Source organism: Lutra lutra, chromosome 9 (genome assembly GCF_902655055.1).
Source record: "Lutra lutra chromosome 9, mLutLut1.2, whole genome shotgun sequence".
Taxonomy (NCBI): Eukaryota; Metazoa; Chordata; class Mammalia; order Carnivora; family Mustelidae; genus Lutra; species Lutra lutra.
The window spans coordinates 92,310,708-92,336,008 of NC_062286.1; the positions used below are offsets into that span (position 1 = coordinate 92,310,708).

At 42.9% G+C, this 25,301-nt stretch overlaps 1 protein-coding gene across 15 annotated transcripts in view; it reads right to left on the bottom strand.

The window, feature by feature from the left end:
- ENTPD6 (ectonucleoside triphosphate diphosphohydrolase 6) overlaps positions 1 to 25,301 on the bottom strand; it is a 37,431-nt gene that overhangs the window by 6,490 nt on the left and 5,640 nt on the right. For 10 of the 15 annotated variants that reach the window (XM_047744223.1, XM_047744213.1, XM_047744228.1 and 7 more), the window contains 9 exons: positions 21,679 to 21,998; positions 20,457 to 20,533; positions 18,102 to 18,245; positions 16,272 to 16,347; positions 15,336 to 15,371; positions 14,327 to 14,415; positions 13,540 to 13,619; positions 12,849 to 12,913; positions 483 to 584 (listed from right to left, as the gene is read on the bottom strand). In XM_047744223.1, the coding sequence (XP_047600179.1) occupies positions 483 to 584; positions 12,849 to 12,913; positions 13,540 to 13,619; positions 14,327 to 14,415; positions 15,336 to 15,371; positions 16,272 to 16,347; positions 18,102 to 18,245; positions 20,457 to 20,533; positions 21,679 to 21,970 (961 nt within the window). In that variant the 5' untranslated portion in view covers positions 21,971 to 21,998. The remainder of the gene's footprint in view (positions 1 to 482; positions 585 to 12,848; positions 12,914 to 13,539; positions 13,620 to 14,326; positions 14,416 to 15,335; positions 15,372 to 16,271; positions 16,348 to 18,101; positions 18,246 to 20,456; positions 20,534 to 21,678; positions 21,999 to 25,301) is intronic. The other 5 variants (XM_047744220.1, XM_047744221.1, XM_047744225.1 and 2 more) reach the window with 4 other exon arrangements.

The following is a 25,301-nucleotide window of genomic DNA, read 5'->3' on the forward strand; positions in this document are numbered from 1 at the left end:
GTGGGCTACACAGCTTGGAGCAGCCTCTCCTATGCTCACCAGGCAGTCGGAGGTGATGGGTGATTTTGCTGAAGGAGAAGCTGTTTCTCCCTCAATTCAGAGATGAGCTCATGTTGCCACTGGGCCAATAGCCCCAACTTGACCATTTGTCTTTGAGCGGCAGAATGCTCAGGTCCTTCCTCCCTGGAGGCTTGTTAGGAAATGCAGTCTTTTGAAAGAAAGCATGTGGCAACAGAAAAGGGAACGTTGTGCAGAGAGACCCTTTGCCAGCGGTTCCCAGTGTGTTCTGGCAAGGGCCTCCTGCAACCCTGACGGTTCACAGAGCTACTTCCATTTCCTGGACAAGTATGGGCTTGTCTGTGAATGAGGTCATCTGACAACAGCCTCCCTGGTTCTCAGAGGTATCTGGAAGGTATGGGATAGAGGACAGTCTGTCATTCTTAACCTTTACACACCAATGACAAATGAGAACTCCACTTTACCTGCCTTCTGTCCTGAAATTCTGTATGTTATTTCAGCATGTTCCCACTCTCCTGTGAAACCTGGAGACAAACAAGGGCTGACCAACTCCTTTCCATCCTCAGCTGAAATAAACAGATAAAGAAGAAAGGCACATTACCACAGAAAGACTGGGATGTGGATTCTGCTGGAAGGAGATCTATATTCTAGTGAAGGGGAGGTTTTTACTTCTCCCTTAACTACCTTAAAGAATTTAAGTAGGGGATCTGGCCCAGAAAGAGAAGTATTACTAGAGATAAATTTTTATCTAAATGACCACTGTATGGAAAGGCAAACATCTAATGACCAAATATCTGTTCTTCTTTTGTTCTGTGAATCACCCTCCTTCCTTTAAAGCCCCCGGTCCCTAGCCTACTCCTTAGCTCCAGATGACCCACAGCTTCAATTGCCCAACTTGTCCTTGGGTGTCATTTTCTTCTGGGGCTCCCGTACATATGTAAACTTGCTTTTCTCCTATTAATCTGCCTTATGTCAATTTAATTAACAGACTAGCCAAAAGAACTAGAAGGGCAGGAGAAAAATCTTTCCTCCCCCGTAGTTGGTGAGCTAGCCAGGAGAAACTTCACTGGCCGCATATTGCCTATTCAAGGGCTGTGGCAGTGGGGAGAGCCTGGGACCTCTGACAGGTGCAGCAGAAGGTAAGAATTCTTATTACCACGTCAGGCTCCTGAATCTCTGCCTGCAGAATCTAGCTGAAGCAAGTGGTGAGAATCTTTTCCCCCCAATTTCTAAGTTTAGATTAGCAGGAGAAAATATCTGTGGAACCAGTTCCTTGGGTATAGTAACCAGTAAAGATTTATTATGAGTATTCTTAACGTTTTTTTCATGTGTTTCTTCCTGGAGATGGTAACTGCTTTTTTTTTTTTTTTTTTTTTTGCTCTTGTCTGTTGTGTCATTTGTCAGAATGAAAACCACGAGGTAAGATGCAGGCCTGGGCCCTATAAGCCTGCTGTACAGGCCGGACTCACAGACTGGTAACTTCACAGTTCTCACCAGGCCAGTATAGACAAATGTTGCTGTGGGTCAATGTGCACACAAGGTGAAGGCAGTTACTAACGAAGAGCTTGGAAACCAAAGTTGCAAAACTAGTGGGCATGGGTTGAGAACCTAAAAGCTGTTAGAGCACTCCCTGCCTAACCCAAAGACTCCTGTGTTAGGGTGAGTTAGTCACACTGCTGGCTAGGTTGATGCTAGGTCACCAGTCAAACTCAAGAAAATTTCCATGCAAGGAACTCTGTAAAATACGTCACAATTTCCAACCCAGCAGCACATCCCTCTTTGGTACAATTTGGCTCTGAGATACCAAAGGTTCAGCTCAAGCTGTTAATGTGCCTATGAGGGGTTTTCCTTTCATCCTGTTCATGTCTTGAGAGCTTGTCCTTATGACCAGTGAGAATGTTCTCTCTGCATGTATCACATGCACCTTAGTGGCCAGTTGAGTAGCCTGGGGTTCTGCAACTTTAAGTCACAAGCAGCACTTTCTGTCAGACTGTGAGAGCTCTCAGGAGAGTTTGTTACAAGGGTCCTGGTCCATAAGGGGTTTCTGCCATCTCATTCTCACTGCTTTTTGTTAGTGCTGGAAAGGTCCCATTCTAGTAGTACCTGCCTGGTGTCACAGATTCACAGGTCTATGAGTAGAGGTGCCTCATGTTCTCACAGAAAACTGGAGACAGTGTTTTCACTACACCATTCTTACTGACTGTAACAACAAAGGGCTTTACTATCTTAGACTCTTTCTGGGAGTAAACTTTCTGGATCTTATAAGGGCTGCATTTTTTGGTACTGTCTTTTGGGACACCTCTTATATTCATGGTTAAGCCATAAAAAGGCTTATTGGTTTGTGTCACTAGAGAATAATATAAGATCCTGCTTGCCAATGGCAATGGCTAGACAATGGGTATTTTGAATTGACAATATTTGAGAGAAAGAAAAATACTTTTGAGAGCTCTTGTCCTAAATAATTATCTTATTGGTACCTATGGAAAAACCAAGTTAAAAAAAATAGACACAAAGAGATGTAATAGCTAAGCTTTAGGGACTCACTTAATAAGATAGAGGAGGAGAGAAGAGAAATTAGACTTAGAACAAAAATTAAAGTCCCTGTCTAACATAAATTTCCCTTCTTAAAATCTGGCCCTGTCTCCTCAGCAAATTCTAACTCCCAAACTCTCCTACCTTCCCCAGAAAATCCCTTAAACACCCAGCTACTTATTTTAGCCTCCCTTTTCCTATAAGATGTACAGAGAGCATTCTGGCTTGATCTCTAAGCCCAGGGAATACAGGTAATTCACGTAAATACTAAAAGCCAGAGAACAAATTTAACAGAAGCACCCAAGGTAGATAATAGATAATAAGCTTTATACAGAAGGCTCATTTTGCAGGGCTCTATAGTCAGGCTCTGCCAGCTTCAAGCCTTCCGTGCAAGGTCCTTTGCAGCTATATCCCAGGCCCCCATCCAAATAATTCATGTCCCCAAGACAAAAGCATATTTTTAAAATTATAAAGCCCTTAAAAGCCTTGACTTTTAAGGACCCTACCAAATTAAATTTTAAGTTGAATTAAACTTAATTGATTGATTGATATCCATCACAACCCCACTCAAAGGGACCTTGTTTGGCTGCAAAGGGGTGTTCTTCCCACCCATGAGATTATGATTATATTGTAGTTATCAGACAAGCCGGATGGTCCCCTGGAACCAACACCACTTCCCTTGAGGAAACAGATGACTAGCATTTCTCCTTGGCCTTCCTACAAAGGATCAGCTGAAGGCTCATGTGAGGGGTTAATATAGAGGCTTTTCATTCTAAGGTAAAGGTCTAAGGTTGAAATGTGTACTCAGAAAGGGGGCCTTTGTTAAAATGCTTTATATGGACTTTACAAAGGCATACTCCATTAATCCCCGAAAACATCCGCTGTTTGTCCCAACTGAAAAATGACAAGATATTTGAAAGAGTTGTTTAAATAGCTCTGTGGTTGGAGACTGGCCAGACTAGAAGCTGATATTCAGAGCCTGATAAGATTTTTTAGGTCTCCCCTCCAAGCTAAAATGAAACTATGTACCCAGAAGGAAAGAAAAACCTCCTAAAGCCTCTGTAAAAAGATTTACTAAAACATTCCAAAGCTCTCTGATACAAAAAAAATACTGAGGACAATGTGGTTGGATGCGTAGATCAATCTGTGATGCCATTTAGGCTGCAACCCTATTCTTTATAGGAATTGAGAGCAATTGTGCTCATCTTACAAATCTCTGCAAAACTAAATATATAGCTCTAGAGGCAGCTCAAAGTTCACCTGTTCCAATACTCCCCCCGATCACGATTTATCTTAAAAAACCTGTAATGTGCATTTTTCCTTGTGCCTCTGAAACATAAAAGTTAAAGTACAAAATTCAGGGAGGTAATTTTTTTTTTTTAATTAACATATAGGGCAGGTAATTCTTTTTTTTTTTTTTTTTTAATTTCTTTTCAGTGTTCCAGAATTCATTGTTTATGTACCACACCCAGTGTTCCATGCACTACATGCCCTCCATAATACCTACCACCAGGCTCGCCCAACCTCAAGGAGATAATTCTTACCAGCAGAAAAACAAAAGAGGGAATTATCATTTGGAACTTGGGCTCATGGGAAATTTTAAGTGTATGGAAGCTGTAAAGTCTCAGTTTGCATGTGTCTGTATGTTTATGTATTCTATACATACGTACTGAAGTTGGGTGTAATCTTCCATGTCAACAAAATTAATTCATAAAAAAGCTCTACTTAATTGATTTGAAGAAATTAAGTGCCTTATATTAATTGAATTCTCAGGAATATAATAGAAACTAGGGACCTCTGGCAGGTTCACCTGGTAGAGCCTGTAACTCTTTTTTTTTTTTTTTTTTTAAAGATTTTATTTATTTATTTGACACAGATCACAAGTAGGCAGAGCGGCAGGCAGAGAGAGAGGGGAAGCAGGCTCCCTGCTGAACAGAGAGCCTGATATGGGGCTCGATCCCAGGACCTTGGGATCATGACCCAAGCCAAAGGCACAGGCTTTAACCCACTGAGCCACCCAGGCGCCCCAAGAGCCTGTAACTCTTGATCTTGGGTTCATGGGTTCGAGTCCTATGTTGGACGTAGAGTTTACTTAAAAAATAAATAAAATAAATAAATAAAAATATGATCTTTAAAAAAGAAAACTAACCCAAATGTTTTTCAAATTCATGTGATCTAGTATTAACCTTTAGTAAATAAAAACTAGTTTAAGTTGGTTGATTAAAAAAGGAATGTCTTCAGAAGTTAATCAGTATGGAATATAATACTTTTATTCTAGCTTGGTTTACTAAAGTAAACGTGGTTTACTATGAGTTCATGTTATCTCTTACAAAAAATTGTCAGCAAAGAGCACCTGGGTGGCTCAGTGAGTTAAAGCCTCTGCCTTCGGCTTAGGTCATGATCCCAGGGTCCTGGGATCGAGCCCCACATCGGGCTCTCTGCTCAGCAGGGAGCCTGTTCCCCCCCCCAACCCCGCCTGCTTCTCTGCTTACTTGTGATCTCTGTCAAATAAATAAATAAATAAAATCTTTAAAAAAAAATTTGTCAGCAAGAAACATAGCTTGGGCTGATGGCTTACTTTGTGTCTCATGAAGCAGTCTAAACAGTTGTTAAGAACAAGTAAATATATATAAGCAGTATAAAAGGTTTTTAGGTGAACTTTTTAGCAATAATTATCTTTTATGGTGTGTGTACTTAAAGATAGTTTCCCCAAAACTTTCAGGTAAGCTGAAGCTTTAAACTTTTGCGAAATGATAAATTAAATTAACTGAATATCCATACCATTTCTAAATAAAGCACCAAACATAGATTTACACACTTTTAACTGCTGAACAAAGATTTATACAGTATTCTTTTTAGAGAAGAACTAAAAGGTATTTGGGTCATGAGTTAACATACATCTCTAGAAATTATTAAATGTATTCATAAGTTTGCCATTGTAAATAATGCTGGTGTGACAGTTCACTACTGCTTACTTCTTAGTCAAGGTTTCTAAGGGTTAATTCTAATTAATATATGTAACTAAAATTACTAGAAATAATATAAGAGAAACAACTCTGTATGCAAGGAAAGTAAGATGTGTTTTTGGTAAGAAGAGATATGAGGTATGAAGACGCATTTTTTGTTAAGGGAAAATAAGGGAAAGTAAATTTGTCCCAGGTAAAACTAGTTATTTCCAGATGGGAAACAGGAAAATAAAGACAGATTAAATGGAAAGCTAGAAAGAGAGGGAAAATGCTACCTTGTGTGGTTCAGGTGGCTAAAATTGAATGAATTTATTTTAACGGTTATAAAATGAAGCTTTAAAATCAGTAGTGTACTTATATGAGACCAAAACTAAATGTTCTTTCACTTGCTGAAAGAACAGTTTTCTGGGACTACTGGCCTGCTAAGACTGTGAAAGGCTTTTTGTCACCTTCTAAGTAACCAGTCTTCAAAAAGCAAATTATATTTTATCAAAATAATTTTCCATGTTTTATCAAGTCTTTGATCAGTTTTGCTCACTACATAATGTTCTGTATTTGCCTTTAAAATCCTTTGTCACACATGAAAAAGTGCTCCATATCACTCGGCATCAGGGAAATACAAATCAAAACCACCATGAGATATCACCTCACACCAGTCAGAATGGCTAAAATTAACAAGTCAGGAAATGACAGATGCTGGCAAGGATGCGGAGAAAGGGGAACCCTCCTACACTGTTGGTGGGAATGCAAGCTGGTGCAACCACTCTGGAAAACAGCATGGAGGTTCCTCAAAATGTTGAAAATAGAACTACCCTATGACCCAGCAATTGCACTGCTGGGTATTTACCCTAAAGATACAAACGTAGTGATCCAAAGGGGCACATGCACCCGAATGTTTATAGCAGCAATGTCTACAATAGCCAAACTATGGAAAGAACCTAGATGTCCATCTACAGACGAATGGATAAAGAAGATGTGGTATATATACACAATGGAATACTATGCAGCCATCAAAAGAAATGAAATCTTGCCATTTGCGACGACGTGGATGGAACTAGAGGGTATCATGCTTAGCGAAATAAGTCAATCGGAGAAAGATAACTATCATATGATCTCCCTGATATGAGGGAGAGGAGATGCAACATGGGGGGTCGAGGGGGTAGGAGAAGAGTAAATGAAACAAGATGGGATTGGGAGGGAGACAAACCATAAGTGACTCTTAATCTCACAAAACAAACTGAGGGTTGATGGGGGGAGGGGGTTGGGAGAGGGGGTGGGGTTATGGATATTGGGGAGGGTATGTGCTATGGTGAGTGCTGTGAAGTGTGTAAACCTGGCGATTCGCAGACCTGTACCCCTGGGGATAAAAATATATGTTTATAAAGCTGTAAAAAAAAAAAAAAAAAAAAAAGAAAGGATGAATCCCCAAGTTTTGTAGCAACATGGACGGGACTGGAAGAGATTATGCTGAGTGAAATAAGTCAAGCAGAGAGAGTCAATTATCATATGGTTTCACTTATTTGTGGAGCATAACAAATAGCATGGAGGACAAGGGGAGATGGAGAGGAGAAGGGAGTTGAGGGAAATTGGAAGGGGAGGTGAACCATGAGAGACTATGGACTCTGAAAAACGATCTGAGAATTTTGAAGGGGTGGGGGGTGGGAGGTTGGGGGCACCAGGTGGTGGGTATTGTAGAGGGCACGGATTGCATGGAGCACTGGGTGTGGTGCAAAAATAATGAATACTGTTATGCTGAAAAAAATAAAAAAAAATTAAAAAAAAAATAAAATAAAATCCTTTGTCACTTTGGTTAAACAGATAAGTAATGCTTCATAAGGATCTGTTAACCTATTTAGTCAAGTATCCAAATCTTGTGGTATATTTGACAAATTTCCAACATCATTCTAAATGAAGTCTTTTATGGCCTTAAACTCAGTTTGAGATTTTCAAGAGGGCCCCTAGAACATACCAAAAATCGTGGTTTTGATTTGAATTTCCCTGATGGCTAATGATGATGAACGTTTTTTCATGTGTCTGTTAGCCATTTGTATGTCTTCTTTGGAGAAATGTCTGCTCATGTCTTCTGCCCATTTTTTGATGTGATTATCTGTTTTTTGGGTGTTAAGTTTGAGATCTTTATAGATCTTGGATATCACACCAAACTGTGGAGAGAGCCAAGATGCCCGTCAACAGACAAATGGATAAAGAAGATATGATCCATAGATACAATGGAATATTATGCCTCCATCAGAAAGGATGAATACCCAACTTTTGTATCAACGTGGGTGGGACTGGAGGAGATTATGCTGAGTGAAGTAAGTCAAGCAGAGAAAGTCAATTATCATATGATTTCACTTACCTGTGGAGCATAAGGAATATAATGGAGGACATTAGAAGAAGGAAAGGAAAAGTGAATTGGGGGAAATTGGAGGAGGGAGACGAACCATGAGAGACTGTGGACTCTGAGAAACAAACTGAGGGTTTTGGAAGGGAGGGGGTGGGGTGTTGGGTGAGCCTGGTGGTGGGTATTAAGGAGGGCACGTGTTGCATGGAGCACTGGGTGTTACACCTAAAAAATGGGTCTTGGAACACTACATCCAAAACTAAAGATGTACTGTATGGTGACCAACATAACATAATAATAATAAAAAAATATGCGCTCTCTGTTTACAAAAAGAGATGTTACACTGAGTTTATCTGGTATGTTGAATTACCTGGTAGGCATGTCAGATAAGTGATGGTAAGCCTTCTTAGGTGATAATATACAGGTAAGGGGCACCTGGGTGGCTCAGTGGGTTAAGTCTCTGCCTTTGGCCCAGGTCATGACCTCACATGATCTCAGGGTCCTGGGATCAAGCCCCACATTGGGCTCTCTGTTCAGCAGGGAGCCTGCTTCCCCCTTCTCTCTCTGCCAGCTGCTCTGCCTACTTGTGATCTGTCAAATAAATAAATAAAATCTTAAAAAAAAATAATGTACAGGTAAATGTTATTAACATAAGAATTATAGAAATTTTATGAAATTCCTAAAATTCTGATATGCCCTGGTATAATGTTATCAGTCATAATTCTAGCTATTACCTTAAAATACTGCACACCACAGAAATAACCAGACTTACCAGTTCTGCTACAATGAACTCTCATTATATCTTTAATAATGGGCATCTTAAGTCTTTTGTCAATTACAGTTACTGTATCGCTATGATTCTGGGTAAAAGTGTTCCTGCAAAAGCATTTCCCTTCAAGGAGAATTAAGAAAAGGACTTTTGACAAGTGAACTTGTCAAAAACTTGTCAGAAACCTCCAGGTTTCTTATAACCTTAAAGGCCATAAAACTGGGCCGGGTAAGAATTTCCAGAACTAAAGGGAAAACTGGGTTTAAGGAGAACAACCACTACTCATATGGAACTGAATAAATGGAGGAGGAGGATTATAATGAGTTTTTGTTTGAAACACTGCCTGTTCTGTTTCATTTTTCCAGATTGAAGGAAACCTTTTACTCTTTTCCTAAGCTATCAACAATTTGGTAAGATATACCTTTGTGAACAAAGATGAAACAATTGCTTTTTCTCTCTACCTGATCCTTCCACAATTTGGAAACAGTGAATATTCTTATTTTCATGGCAATATAGTTATATACATAACTTCAGGAGGAATCTATTCTCCTTGTGTCTCCAGGACACAACTGCAAATGCCAGTTATATTACCAAGGCTTTGACTGGAATGTCATATTTGAGAAGGATGTGTGAAATTCAGATATGACCAGACAGCTTTAAGGAACTAAGGGTGACTTTATGAAACCAATGAAGCCCCTGGAAAAATTAGCCTGGTACCTTGCTCACAGGACTCACAGCATTTTTACCAGGTGAGTAAACAAGGTCCTTTCCTGGCAGGCACAGAAGCCCATGATATTTTCGGGATCTCCAGAAGAAAGGAATTCACCCAAATCTAAAGGTATGGCAGTTTAAGTCTGATGGCCAAGGATTGCCTTTCTGGCTTTAAGAAGTTTTTAAGAACTTCAATCTGAGACTCCTTATGAAAAGTTCCAGCAAAGAGAATTTAAAAAGCCTAAATGGCCAGTCCCTATTCTTACTGCACTTATACAAGTAATCAAACCAAATTTATTGACACTAGACTTAATCTGCAAACAAATTAGTCTTACTGTTGTTATCTTCAGTAGACTGTAGAAAGAAAAATTATGTTTCAGTAGAAACCACAGTATACACTTGTGGGTATTAGATTCTACTCCTGCTGTCTTTGAGGTTTTCTTTTCTGCCTATAAATTGGACTGGATCCTCCTTATTCTACCTTCTTCCAATATTTGGCTATAACTCTCCAAAATAAAATTTCCAGTTTTTCTCTCACCCCTCTGACTTGGAATCACTGAGAACTAAAACTGCCCTTTTTTCAAAGTCATGCAACCTAGGCGAGATGCTCTGATAACAACTTCAGAAAAATCACCACAACAGCTCAAGCAGAGATAATCTTCATGCCTCCTGCTATGTGGACCACTTGAAAGATTACCAAAGACACTGAAACTGCAACAGTAAAACCTATCAGTTTGCTGCTGCCTGCCCTCACTCTGTCTGAAGGTGTTTCAAGCCGGAGATCTAGAAATCTTTGTCAACTGGATGCCTTCAGAATGCAAAAACTGGGATTATAATATGTTTCAATCATTAACCACGATTTATTTCCATAGAAATGCCTTTTATTAAATACCTGATTTCTTGTACCACAGGCCTAACTTGGGAGCCCACCTGCATCACTGCCTCCTGAAATGAGACACAACTGTCTAACTAAACCCATTTATTATTGGGACTAAGAGCCTGGTTCAGTGAGATGGAGCAATCTAGCAGCTTGACTTCTGGACTGTGAAACTTCCTAGGGAAATTTCAAAGACAGGACCGAGAGGAAGTAAAATACATTACCCCAAACTATGCCACTTTGTCATGTGGACTATTCTGAGCTAAAGACAATCTAGACCCAGCAGATTCAAGAAAAACTTTTACCCTTCTCTTAACTATCTAAAAGAATTTAGATACGGGGTCTGGCCCAGAAAGAGAGCTGTTAACATAAGGTTTTAAGAATGACTTCTGTATGCAAAGGTAAACATCTAATGACCAAACGTCCACTCTTCTCATTGTTCTGTGAATTATCCTCCTCCCCTTTAAAGCTCCAGACCCCTATCCTATTCCCTAGTTCAGGATGGCACATAAGCCTCAATTGCCTGACCTGTCCTTGGATGTCATATTCTTATAGGGCTCTTGTATAGACATAATTAAAATTTTCTCCCATTAATCCGTCTCATGTGAATTTAATTGGTAGACAGGCCAAAAGAATCTTGAAAGGCAGAAGAAAAATTCTTCCTCCCCAATACTAGTAATGAAGGCACTTTCTTCCTTTTTGCCAGATGAGACCTGACCTGTGTAAGCATTCCAGGTCAACTAGGGGATGCAAGGCTTTCTCTATCACAGAAGCTGCGGCAAAGCCTCATCAGTTCTAGACATAGCCTCTCCTAGCTTACATGCTCTGAGGTACTTCAGGGTTCCAGGCACTGGGCCAAGTGCCGTTCAGTCAACCGCCAAAACCACCCTAATAGAAGGGAAACAAACACTACCTGATTTTATAGATGAATGAGGCTGTTAGAAACCTGGCAGGGCCAGGACAATGCCACCATGCCATGTATCTGTGCTGCCCCACAACACAACATCTGCGGCCCCACAAGTAACAAAGGGCATATGGTGGTTGGCCTCTAAGGTTGGCCTCATGATGCCACCCCTCAAGGATGTGCAGGCTAAGTGAGTTCCTATGCCTGCCCTTGATTCTGGCTGGGGCCTGCTTTCACTAGCAGAATGTGTAAGATATGATGGCATATGATTTCAGGCCAGTCTTCCTTCCTGAGCTGCCAGAGAAGTGCAGGCTGTTCTGCTGGGGGACGCCACGTGGGGGAACACTGAGGTGTAAGACATTCATGCAGCCACCCCAGCTGTCACCATACAAGACTCTAGGGATCCCAGGAGAGGCACTTCCCAGCTCAAGTCTGTGCAATCACAAGATACTGTAATAAAATGATTGCTATTTGCTAGTTTTGACCACTCATTTTAGTGTGTACTTGTGCAACAACAGATAATACAATAGGGAGATGCTTCCTCTGGGGCAAGGAGCTGTCCACACCTTTCTTGGCAGGTGTCACAGCCCTATGTGTCCCAGGTAGGCACTTCATGTAGTTGATGGGTTTAAGGTTAGCCCTCAACAAGCAAATGGGTAACTGCCTTCTTCCTGCTGGCTAAATAGGTGTTATCTGGCCACAAAATGAAAGTTACAAGTGTTTCTGAGACATGGAAATGTTTTTGGTTTGCAATAGAGGAATACCATAATGAGGTTAAACACCAAGATTTGAAATAAGATGTATGTGAAAAACAAAAATTCCAGTCAGAACAACCAGGCCCTTGGAAGAAGTGCAGAGAAGTGGTAGGCCAGGAGGGGAGCAGGTGTGGGCAAGGAGAGGCATGTGGCTGGAGCATATGTATGGGCCCACAGGCACACATCTGGACCAGAGGCATGTTTCAAGGCCTTCAGGCCCTGATCGATGTCGTCAGGAAAGACAGGCCATATCACCCTTGGAGCAACGTTCCCCTATTCCCAAACTGGGACACAGTGATCCCCTAAGACCTCCTTAGAGTTCATGTACCTGTTGGCCAGCACCAGGCTTCTCCTCAGCCAGGCCAGTCAGGAATGATCACAGAAGGTCTGGGAGGAAACATCCTGACCTGACATAGACTCCATCTCCAGTTCAATGCCATGTCTGTAGGAAGGGCCAAGTTCATGTTTAATGATCCTTCACAGAGCAAGAGAAGATGGAGGGACATCCTCATAACACTAGAATCTCTGTGAATGAGGGGAAAAGTCTCCCCAGCTCCACAGCAGCAGCCCCAGAATCATCTGCTCATGGCCCCTGCTGTACTGTCATAAAGAATAAATTCCCTTCAGATGCTTAAAAACCAGTTCACTCCAAACACAGGGGATGACTAAACAGTTACTTGGTGGCTAAATGCCCACAGCTCTGTGTTTGAGAAATGAATTCTCCAGCATCTCTTCCTTTTAAAAAATAACAGCATACATACACAAGTAAAACACATAACCATTTGTCACTCTCATAGTGCCCAATGACACGATGTGGGGTGCATTCTTCCCCACACATCCCTCCTGGGCTCCCCTAGTCCTGCGGAGCAGGGTCCAGTGGGCTGCTGTGATAATGGAGGGCAGGGGCACATTTCCTGAAGGGTTCCTCAAGCCTGCTGAGCAAGGAAGACTCTCAACTCTCATTCCACTCACCAGGTTTCCCCTCTATGCCACCCAGAATCGCCAGCCGTGCCGACATCAAACCGAGCCCCAGGTAGCTGTGGAAAGAAAATTCTGGGTGAGGGGCTGGCCTGCCACAGCAACCGCTGGGTAACATCTTCATTCCTGCTTCCAGTTCACCTGTCCTAAATCCAAAACAAGTGGGAAAGGGAGGAAACCTGTGGTGAGGCAGCAGACTTTCCGCTTCTAGAAGCCTTTCTTTATGGAGGTTAGGGAATTCAGCTCAACAAATGAAAGCCTGTTACTTAACAGGAGCTTGCCAAGGAGCCTCAGATGCCAGTGAATGACACATGGCACAAATGTGCCCTGATCTTTATGGAGTGCATATGCTTTACACCAAGAATCGAATGAAGGTGCCATGTGGTAAACAAATGGCCAAGAAAATTCCTGCACAATCCATGGGCTCGTCCCCACCTTTAGAAACCTCCTCCAAAGCAGAACAAAATAAACACACAAAAAAAGAAATGGGATTTTACTGTAGGCAAACTAAAAAATGAAGTGGGGAGAAGGCAGGAGGAGAAAGGAACAGCAAGGGAGGAGGAAGTGCTAGAGGGAGAACCTCCAGCAGTGGGGTTTCCAGGTGCTCTGGGTCACAGCACAGGGCTGGCTGAGCAACAATCCTGGATGGGCAGCCTCTCCCTCTTCCCCCAACTCCCAAACAAACCTGTAAGAATAGAGCTTGTAGGTCTGATTAAACATCTGGAGTGACGTCAGGTAGCCAGGCGGGGAGGTCTGGAGGGTGTCCTGAAGAACATGAAGGTTATTATCCTTCCTGCTGGTCTTTCTTTTGAAAATACCAGGGTATTCATAGAGGTATTCAATTAAATTAGTTTTTCATTAAGTCACATGTTGTGAAAGAATTTGAACAAGCAATGAAAAATAAAATGACCAAAATGAAAAAATATTTTTCCTCCTCCTAACTACATTTACCATTCTGACAAATATGGCCTAACCAAGACAACTGTGAATAAATTTAAGTACGCTTCCACTGTAAACTAAAAATAATAATAAGAAAGTGGTGGGTGAGGAATGCACTGTGGTTAGAGCAGCAGACGGTCCAGACTAGAAGCATTTTCATCTCCTTTACAATATCTCATCCCACAGGGCTTGAGGCTCTCTCCCCTTCTAGGAGTAGACTAAGTAATGGCCCCCTCTCTGGCTTGTCCTGAGGGAAAAGGGGACATCGCACATCCTGTGGCTGGCCCTGAGGGTTCTAGGTAGTACCTAATTTATCATCGCACTGAAGATCAACTTTCTATTTCTCCCCCCAGGCAGAATTAAAATCAAGTGAAGGAGCATTAATTGTGAATGAATCTGGCCTTCAGGACAGAAACTGAATGCACAGGCCCAGAGGCACCAGGTTAACGGGCCTTCCCTGAGGGACTGCAACTCCTGGTGGCAGGTGGCTTTTGGAGGGTGGGGGCCACAGTGGAGCAGCAAGGGCTGGTTACCTCAACTCTCGGAAGGAAGGTGATCTGAGTGGATCCTCCGCCTAAATCCAGCATGCCCACACTGCTCCTTCCTGGGGTTTTCAAACTGCCTGGAGCAGAGAGAGTAGAAACCAACACAGCACTGTCACATAGTAAATAGATGAGAACAGGTGAAAAAGTACAGCTAGTTTGAGAGCCAAGCCCCACAGTGGAAAGAAAAATAGACAAGCAACTGTGGGTATTTAACAATCTCCATGGAAGGATGCACATGTTGAAGGGACGGACATGAATGTGGCTCTGCCAGCTGTGGCTTTAATTTCAACAATGTAAAACAATACTGACCTTCAGCAGAGAATCAATCGATGCCTGCCTTATCTACTGCTCACCCCCAGGGACACTGACTTTCATCACGTCCCTTCATGCCCAGAGGCATGCCTTCCCCCAGCACTGTGCTCCTAATGTGTCCCTTAACATGGCTTTCCATCCCCAAGGGGCAGATTCTGTTACAAAGCTTCTTTCTTTTTCATACATGCATCTCACACACACTGGTCTTTGCCATAATTACAATAAAGGTACAAAAGCAACCTATACTGAGAATAATCTAAGAAAAATGATTCCTTGTCATCTTGTTCCAAGAACAGATGTTTCTGTTCCCTCTTCTACCTAGAGAAGAGGAATTCAATTTTAAGGTGAAGAGCATTCCCACCACATTGAATAACTGAAAGTATGACAGGTTTTCTTCATGACTCCCCTTAGAAATGAGAGGACAGGGCCCCTGGCTGAAGCGGATACAGGAAGCAGGAGCTATGCTGTAGAAATCCAGGCCTACAAAGAAGTTCCTTTCCCCAGCATTTTTATCTGGAAGCTTGATATTTGCCCTGATGAGCCCTCACCCAACCTAATGCCCTACTTTGAGCCAGTACCACTTCAGAAACCCAAGGGGTTATTTGAAAGAGTAGAAATGAGACCTCTGCCATCAAGAATGGCATCTGTGGACTGTCTGCTTCAGGGAGAGGGAGGAAGAATGTACCTGTTAGGAAGTTGACAGTGATCCACGCTGAAACGCCTACAAGAGAGGGTCATAGACAGCATGTGAATTACCTGAGATGGCTGTAAACAACACATGCACTCAAATGACCACTTTGAGATTCCAGGAGCTCAAAGTGAGCGTCCCTCCCTCCTCAGGCTCCAGATCAGCTACAGGAAGAGGCAGTGGTCATCAAGTCACCCAGCAGCTTCTGGCAGACTATTCCAGAAGATGCCATACTACAACACTACAATACTTGGCCAAATGTCACATCTCTCCCTCCTATTCTTTTTTTTTTTTTTTTTTTTTAAGATTTTATTTATTTATCTGTCAGAGAGAGAGAGGGAGAGAGAGCGAGCACAGGCAGACAGAATGGCAGGCAGAGGCAGAGGGAGAAGCAGGCTCCCTGACAAGCAAGGAGCCCGATGTGGGACTCGATCCCAGGACGCCGGGATCATGACCTGAGCCGAAGGCAGCTGCCCAACCAATTGAGCCACCCAGGCGTCCCGGCTCTCCCTCCTATTCTTTATCATGAATTTCCTCTTTTTGGAAAGAGAATTTTGCTCTCCCTCTCCCCTGGTCATATTTTAAAATCAGGAGCTGGTGAAGAACCTGATGGTCTCTATCTCAGCATTAACAATACAACAGCAAACTTCTAAAATCTGGGGATTCTCTCTAAATGCTCTTAAAGCTGAAAAGATGATTTGTTTTCAGAAACTTCATCTGTGCCAGGTTTGGAGCTCATTGAGATGAGAATCTGTCTCTAATACTGGCCCCCCAGAGATCCTCTGAAGACAGTGACACTGTGAATACAATGGGACTGTCACTTTGGTTCTTGCTTGCCCATGTCTGACTGAGGAGAAAGCTCCCACAGCAGCCCTGCACACAGCCTGTCTCCCAGGACAGCCTCGTTGCACAGAGAGCTTCTGGAGACCCTACCTTCATCCGTTCCGTTCATGATGGAAACACAGTCATCTCCTACAAGGAAGGGCGATGCCTTAAACACTTCTTTCACCTGAATGTAAAGGGAGACACGCTGTGATCCTTTACAGTCAAAACTCAAAGTTCCCCAATTACACTGTGCTTTCAGCAGGTCATGACAAAACAGCAGAGGGTGTCAGCTGGTGCTGTGAAGTAATAAAATTCATGTTTTATTTTAAATTTCTCGAATCCTCTGCAAGTGATATCCTTATCTACTGCCTGGACTGGTGGAGGCAGATGCTACCCTGAAGAAAACCTTCTTTTTAAAATTTTTTATTGTGTTATGTTAGTCACCATATATCATTAGCAGTGTTCCAAGATTCATTGTTTATGCACCATACCCAGTGCTCCATGCAATATATGCCTTCCAAAATACCCACCATCAGGCTCACCCCAATCCCCCCCTTCCCTCTAAAACTCTGTTTCTCAGAGTCCATAGTCTCTCGTGGTTCATCTCCCCCTCCGATTTTCCCCCTTCACTTTTCCTCTCCTTCTCTAATGTCCTCCATGTTATTCCTTATGCTCTATAAGTAAGTGAAACCATATGATAAGTGACTCTCTCTGCTTGACTTATTTCACTCAGCATAATCTCCCCCAGTCCCGTCCATGTTGATACAAAAGTTAGGTATTGGGGCACCTGGGTGGCTCAGTGGGTTAAGCCTCTGCCTTCGGCTCGGGTCATGATCTCAGGGTCCTGGGATCGAGCCCCACATCGGGCTCTCTGTTCAGCAGGGAGCCTGCTTCTCCCTCTCTCTCTGCCTACTTGTGATCTCTCTCTCTGTCAAATAAGTAAATAAAATCTTAAAAAAAAAAAAGTTAGGTATTCACCCTTTCTGATGGCTGAGTAATATTCCATTGTATATATGGACCAAAGCTTCTTTATCCATCATCTGTTGAAGGGCATCTCAGTTCTTTCCACAGTTTGGCTATTGTGGACATGGTTGCTATGAACATCGGGGTGCATATGGCCCTTCTTTTCACTACATCTATATCTTTGGGGTAAATACCCAGTAGTGCAAGTGCCAGGTCATAGGATAACTCTATTTTTTTTTTTTTAAGATTTTATTTATTTATTTGACAGACAAAGATCACGAGTAAGCAGAGAGGCAGGCAGAGAGGCAGGCAGAGAGAAAGGAGGAAGCAGGCTCCCTGCCAAGCAGAGAGCCCGATGCGGGGCTCGATCCCATGACTCTGGGACCATGACCTGAGATGAAGGCAGAGGCTTAAACCCACTGAGCCACCCAGGCGCCCCGGATAACTCTATTTTTAATATTTTGAGGAATCTCCACAGTTTTCCAAAGTGGCTGCACCAACTTTCATTCCCACCAAAAGTGTAAGGGGTTCCCCTTTCTCCACATCCTCTCCAATGTGTGTTTGAAGAACCGTGTTTTAAAGCCATTCTGGGCTAGAAGAGCTCAGGGGCACCTTGAGCCTGCTAGGCCCCCAAACAGTGCCCTGCTTTAGACTGGAGATGAGACTGGAAATGAAGCGTCAGGAACTCAGGCTTCTATAGCCCTTTACAAGGATCTAGTCTCTGCATAGGGGGAAGCCCTTCAAAAGGCCTCAACACATACTTAAAGTTACTGTTACTACATAACAAGGTTCATTATAGAAAACAGGAACAGCTAAAGGTGATGCTGTTAACATTTTGATGTGTTTTCCTCTTCAGGAAGCTTCTACATAGCCCATTTGACTGCTCAGACACTGGCTGAGTATCTGGTGTTTTCAGTTATCCTAAGCTATCCACCACCACCCCGCCCCCCACCCAGGGGAAATGGGTAAAATCACCTTTTGCAGTAACTTTTGAGCCTTTTCTCCTGGTAACAGACGTAAACCAGCTGTGGCCTTGAGGACCAAGGGGGTGGCCTTCCAGAAGTCAAAAGGAACATCCTGTTTAGCAACATCCAGTAATTCCTGAATTCCTGAAGTGCTCTGTGAATGTGGTGAAAGTAGGGTCTGTCAAAGCTCAGGATACAGGGTCACAGATGCTCCCCAACCCTTTTGGCTTTATTAACTTACAAACACATCCTCTTCTAACTTTCCAAATTGGCAGAAAACGACTCAAGTGGTGCTCGTGAGTGTGAGGGGTATAGGGACCAGGCAAGTACAGAGCAACACTCCTGGCAGTGGTGCATGATGGGGTGAAGACACATAAGAGGGTTCTGCTATTCTAAACTCTGGCAACCAAAACCCTGCCTAGCCCCATTACCAACCCTCACCAGACAATCTCAGATGAGCTGTGTCTCCTCTGGACATCATGAATGAATCCTGGGGTTCCTCATGGTGCTGAAAACCCCAAAGGAATCATCTATACCTGCCAGAATGCTTGAGATCCAAAATTGACTAAGGCCCTGTGTCAGTGAAAAGGTGGGAAAACAACTTTGGTAAAGTACTTCTGGATATTACCAACAGCTACAAAGCTGAGGGAACAATTTGGCAATGCCTGCCCAAGGAGAAAACGTACATTCCTCTTACTCAGAAATCTCATTCTATGAATTCATCTGAGATGGATACCCTTATATATGTGGGTAATGAAGTTCAATAAGGTGACAAACTGTAGCCTTTCTCAGACATTACCTGAATGTCCTTCAGGGGAGGACTGGTTCCCATAAATTCACTGTGCCCGTACACACTGCAATATCATTGCCAGAAAAATAAAGGAAGCTATTCTCATTCTGATAGTAAATACTCTCTATATTATATTGTTGAGTGACACAAGTAAGTACGTGACAACATGAATGCTATTCTATTGTCTATGTGAAATAAACAGGGGAAGGGGAAGAATACAGATGAATCTGCTCATAGGTATGTCAACAAGCCCTTGAAAGACATAAGAAACCAGGGGGCACCTGGGTGGCTCAGTGGGTTAAGCCTCTGTTTTCAGCTCAGGCCAAGATCTCTGGGTCCTGGAATCGAGTCCCGCATTGGGCTCTCTGCTCAGCAGGGAGCCTTCCCGCTCTCTCTCTGCCTGCCTCTCTGCCTACTTGTGATCGCTCTTCTCTGTCAAATAAATTAAAAAAAAAAAAAAAAGAAAGAAAGAAACCAGGATCAACAGCCCTCCTAGGGAAGACTAGAGCAGGAGAAGCACTCTCACCACCTGCCCTGTGAAGCTGTGAAATATGTCCCACTTGAATATGCATCGCCTAAAACTACTAAGGTTTTAAAAATCTTATGAGTTTATTCTAAAGCTACCTAATTTACTCATGTGTAATATTATAGTTACTCTAACATCACTCATTTTGATTTTTGTTTTCAACTTGTTTTTTAACCAAGCCACAGGAAAGCAGGCCTATGAATTTACAGTCTAAGATCAAGATGGACCTGTGTGCAAGAATGTGTATACCTTTTTTTTTTTTTAATTTTATTTATTTATTTGAAAAAGAGACAGAGTACAAGCAGGGGTAGAGGCAGAGGGAGAAGTAGGCTCCCCACTGAGTGGGGAGCCTGACATGAGGCTCGAACCCAGGACCCCAGGATCATGCCCTGAATTGAGCCACTCAGGCACCCTGATGTATTAGCTTTGAAGACATACTTGACTCAAAAGGAACTTGTAGCTATGTTACTACCCAGTCCATTTCATCAGCGCCTTAGCAGAAATACAGGTGTCCTGTATTAGTGCAGCTGTAAGCTTTAAGGAGTTGAGAAGTATAAAAGTTACAAATTTACAAAAATCATTATTGGACAGTTTAAGTAAATTACTTTTATTTGGTTTTGTGGATTTTTGCAAAACACATTTTAAGTTCAATTTTTTTGTCAACTTTTGTGATCTTCAGTTGAAGGAACTGGAACAAAAACAATTAAACCCTCAAACACTGCTTTTTTGTCAGTTTGTAGCCTTTGTGTTTTTGAACTGCACCAAGACTTCTGGGTGGCATGCCTGGTGGTTGGGGGAAGGGCCCGGGAAGCTGGAGTGTGGGGGAAGGTGGTGGGGTAGGGGGAGTGGTCCTCCTTTGGCCCCATGCACTAAACCAGTTTCCCTCATCTGACTATCCTAAATAGCATGAAATGTTTCAGGGCAGCACCATCAGAGATGCTTTCCTCTGCAAAGATCAACGCACTCAAGAGAAAGGGAGTTGGCTTTAACAAACTGCCCAGTTGGAAAACAAATTTGAAGAACAAATAGACCTGAGAGAAAATCATTACCTTTTCAACATCATCAGCATAAGCAGAAAGACCTGGCTTCAGTGCTTTGAATGTCTCATGGGTCAAAGTGGGAGTTTCTAAGAGGAAAACATGTTTAAAAAAAAAAAAAAGTACAAGTGTGAACATATATATGAATATATGAATATATACAATTATGGCTAGCCACCCTTTTTAAAGGCAAATGTCTGAAATCAGACCAATTCCAAAGTGACCGGAACTCTGCCTCTTTAGCCCAGATAAACAAAATAAGCATTCTACCTGATGCTTTGGTCAGAACTTTTAAAAAAAAACCAACTTTACTGAGGTATGATTTACATATAAAACTATATCCATCTAAACTGCTGAATTTTAATATGGTTAATTCTTGTTACATTGACTGAGGAGCAGGGCAGATGATTCTAAACTGCAAATATAAAATTTATTTTTCTATCCTGGGATGGGTGTAGTAGGTTCTAAAGAACATTACGCTCACAGGCTAGAAGCTGGAGGGTGACTCTCAGAGCAGGAGGGTACAAGAGGTGACAGGAAAGGAGATCAAAGGGAGAAAGGACAGAGTACAGAGCTGCGCAGTGGACTGGATCTCCCCACAGAAGCAGCTACGGGGAGAACACACATAAACTCCCTCCACCCTAGTGCTGGAAGCCTGCGGACCCCCATCCGCAGTTTATAACTCAGGTTATAACGAGGCTCAGCCTCCAGCTCCCTTCTCACTGCTGAGGCCACTCTCATCTGTCACTCTGACTGGACCCACTGGGCTGCACTGTGTCAGTCTAGGTCCCAGGTCCTTGGCTAGTTCATGACTTTCCCAGACTCTGCCTCATACTAGCCCAAGTCAGGGTCAACTTCCTGCCTTAAACTCTCTCAATGCAGCTTCTGGCCTAAGTCACGATCCTGGCCACCTGACCTGCTCCTGAATGCTGGGATTAGACAGCCTTAGATTAGCCACCTAACACCCTCAGGGATCTCAGATGCCTTCAGGTGGTCACCAGAAGCTACTGTGAGTAAGGACAGTCAAGGAGTCCTGGGAAACTTAGATTCCTGGGCCCCAACCCACACCTGAACCAGCCTCTCTGGGAACCTATATTTTTGACAAGCTTCCAGGTGAGTCCGAGGCAGGGCATCCAGCCTAACCACTGTGCTGTAAGTGAAAGAGATCCCAAGAGCTCTGCTGTGAGTGAAGAGATCCTAGCAGTGAGAAGCCAAGGCACTCTACCCAGCATACCTCCAGGCTGCCGGCTGAACTGGAAGATGTGGACGCGGGTTCCAGTGCTTCCTGCATCAAACATGATACCGTAGAAAACTTCATGACCATGTGCAGCTGTCCCTGGGGCACTGTGAGCCTGGTGGCCCCTCCGGGCCCCTGATGCCACCTCAGTGATGCTGAAGAAGGCCTGGGTGGCAGAGGCCCAGTGCCACTTGATGTAGGCGACATAGATGAACAGGCATATGAACAGCCCCAGGGGGTACGCCACCTTTGTCATCTTCAGGTTCCCATTATTTGGTATTTTTCTCATTTCTCTGCTGAGGACTGTGCTGCAGCTGCTGAAGGGAAGGCAGGAAAGACATGTTAGGATACAAGCTTCTGGGGCAAGTCAGAAGTCCCTGTGCTTAGGGACAAGACGTTCAGCCAGAAACTGAATCAGAAGTTTCATTCAGTTCTCAAAGTACTTCCAGAGGTATGAGCCCAATTTACAGAGGAGAACAGAAACTGGAGTTTACAAAGACTAGAAAACCTGTTCGAGGCAGCAGGTCCTGGAGGGTCTGACTTGGGGCACAGACCCACAACTGCTGGCTCTAAGGCCTGAGCCTGGTCCCCAGCAACTAATGTTCTAGACTAGTGGTTTTTGGACTTGTTGCCACTTTAAAAAGCCACATGTAAATGGCTTTTCAAGGTACAAACACAAACTTTTCAAGGTACACAAACACATGTCCAATCAATTTTTTCAATTCTCACTTCCTCTTCTATACAGATATTCAATTCTTAGAAGGCTTAAAGTCTCATCCCTTGGGAACTACAGAGCCCCAGCCACATCTGAGAAACGCAGCTCATTTTCCTGTAAGTTTCACAGATGTCTCTTTTCACTCAGGTACTACACTCTGCCAAGGAGGAAATAATGCCTGTGTGCTTTCCAAGGTTATGAAAATCCTACCTGAATATCAAAAGAACTAACTCAGCACCACTGTCTTTGTTCAATGCCCGCTGTGCCCCCAAATGAATGCATTTGTTTGGGCTTTTTTAGCAGCTTCTGATGTAAGACACCATGCTTCAAAGTTTGGAGAGAAAACAGTGGAATATGGCTATTAAAGGATTACATGCTGACAACCCGAGGCTTCAAAGGACAAGAAGTGGGGTACCTGATTCTCAGGGATCCCCTACCCTTGGGGAATGTCCACCTGTGTCCATCCCTGACTCTGTTAGTTGTGGCAAATGGAGTGGACACTCCTAGAGGTAAGGAGACAGGAAAGTGCCATGTTGAAAGAAAGGCACATAACAGACCAATATCCCCGACAAACATGGATGCAAAAATTCTCACCAAAATACTAGGCAATAGGATCCAACAATACATTAAGATCCAATAATACAGGGAGAGAGTGGTGGGTGGGGTTATAGACATAGGGGAGGGTATGTGCTATGGTGAGTGCTATGAAGTGTGTAAACCTGGCGATTCACAGACCTGCACCCCTGGGGCTAATAATACATTATATATTTATAAAAAAATAATAAAAATTATTAAAAAAAAGATCTAACAATACATTAAGAAAACTCTTCACGAAGAAAGAAAGAAAGAAAGAAAGAAAGAAAGAAAGAAAGAAAGAAAGAAAGAAAAAGACTGTTCACCACAACCAAGTAGGATTTATTCTTGGGCTGCAAGGTGGTTCAACATCTGCAAATCAATCAAGATACATCACAATAAAAGAAAGGATAAGACCCATACAATCCTCTCAATTGATGCAGAAAAGCATTTGATAAAATACAGCATCCTGGGGCACCTGGGTGGCTCAGTGGGTTAAAGCCTCTGCCTTCGGCTCAGGTCATGATTCCAGGGTCCTGGGAAAGAGCCCTGCATCGGGCTCCATGCTCAGCAGGGAGCATGCTTCCCTTCCTCTCTCGCTGACTGCTGCTCTGCCTACTTGTGATCTCTGTCAAATAAATAAATAAGATCTTTAAAAAACAAAAAACAAAACAAAACAAAATACAGCATCCTTTCTTAAAACTCTCCACAGTGATAAAGGGAATATACCTCAATATCATAAAAGCCACTTATGAAAAGCCCACAGAGATTATTATTCTCAATGGGGAGAAACTGAGAGCTTTCCCCCTGAAGTCAGGAACACGACAGTGATGCCCACTCTCAACTACTGTTGTTCAACATAGTGCTAGAAGTCCTAGCCTCAGCAATTATAAATAAAAAGAAATAAAAGATATCCAAATTGGCAAAGAAGTCAAACTCTCACTCTTTGCAGATGACATGATATTCTATGTGGAAAACCCAAAAGACTCTAACCAAGAATTGCTACAACTCATACAGGAATTCAGCAAATCAGCTGCATTTCTATAGACTAACAATGAGACAGAACAAAGAGAAATTAAGGACTTGATCCAAATTCTAATTGCACCAAAAACTGTAAGATACTTGGGAATAAACCTAACCAAAGAAGAAAGGACTTATACTCTGAAAACTATAGAACACTTACGGAAGAAATTGAGGAGGACACAAAGAAATGGAAAAACATTCCATGCTCATTGCACTACTGGGTATATACCCCAAAGATACAGATGTAGTGAAAAGAAGGGCCATCTGTACCCCAATGACAGGCTACAGAACATGTCTCGATATATATTTTTAATTAACATGTAATGTATTATTTGCTCCAGGGGTACAGGCCTGTGAATCATCCGGCTTACACATTTCATAGCACTCACCATAGCACATGCCCTCCCCAATGTCAATAACCCAGCCACCCTATCCCTACCTCTCCACTCCCCAGCAACTGTTTGTTTCATGAGATTAAGAGTCTCTTATGGTTTGTCTCCCTCTCATCTTGTTTCATTTTTTCCTTCCCTACCCCCAACAGCCCCCTGCCCTGTCTCTCAAATTCCTCACATCGGAGATCATATGATAACTGTCCTCCTCTGATTGACTTATTTCACTCAGCACAATACCCTCTAGTTCCATCCATGTTGTTGCAAATGACAAGATTTCATTTTTTTTAAAGATTTTTATTTATTTGACAGACAGAGATCACAAGTAGGCAGAGAGGCAGGCAGAGAGAGAGAGGAAGGGAAGCAGGCTCCCTGCTGAGCAGAGAGGCTGATTCAGGGCTCAATCCTAGGACCCTCGGATCGTGACCTGAGCTGAAGGCAGAGGCTTTAACCCACTGAGCCACCCAGGTGCCCCAAGATTTCATTTCTTTTTATGGCTACATAGTATTCCAAGAGAGACTGTCTGGGGACGCCTGGGTGGCTCAGTTGGTTAAGCGGCTGCCTTCAGCTCAGGTCATGATCCCAGCGTCCTGGGATTGAGTCCCACATCGGGCTCCTTGCTCGGCAGGGAACCTGCTTCTCCCTCTGCCTCTGCCTGCCTCTCGGCCTACTTGTGGTCTCTCTCTCTCTCTGACAAATAAAAAAAAAAAAAAAAAAAAAAAAGACTGTCTGTTTTCAATGCTTCCATTCAACATAGTACTGGAAGTTCTAGCCAGATCAGTTAGGAAAGAAAAAGAAATAAAAGCCATCCAAATTGGGAAGGAAGAAGTAAAACTATCTGTTCATAGATTACATGATGTTATATGTAGAAAGCCCTAAAGATTCCACAGGGAAGGAAAATAACTGTTAGAACTAATAAT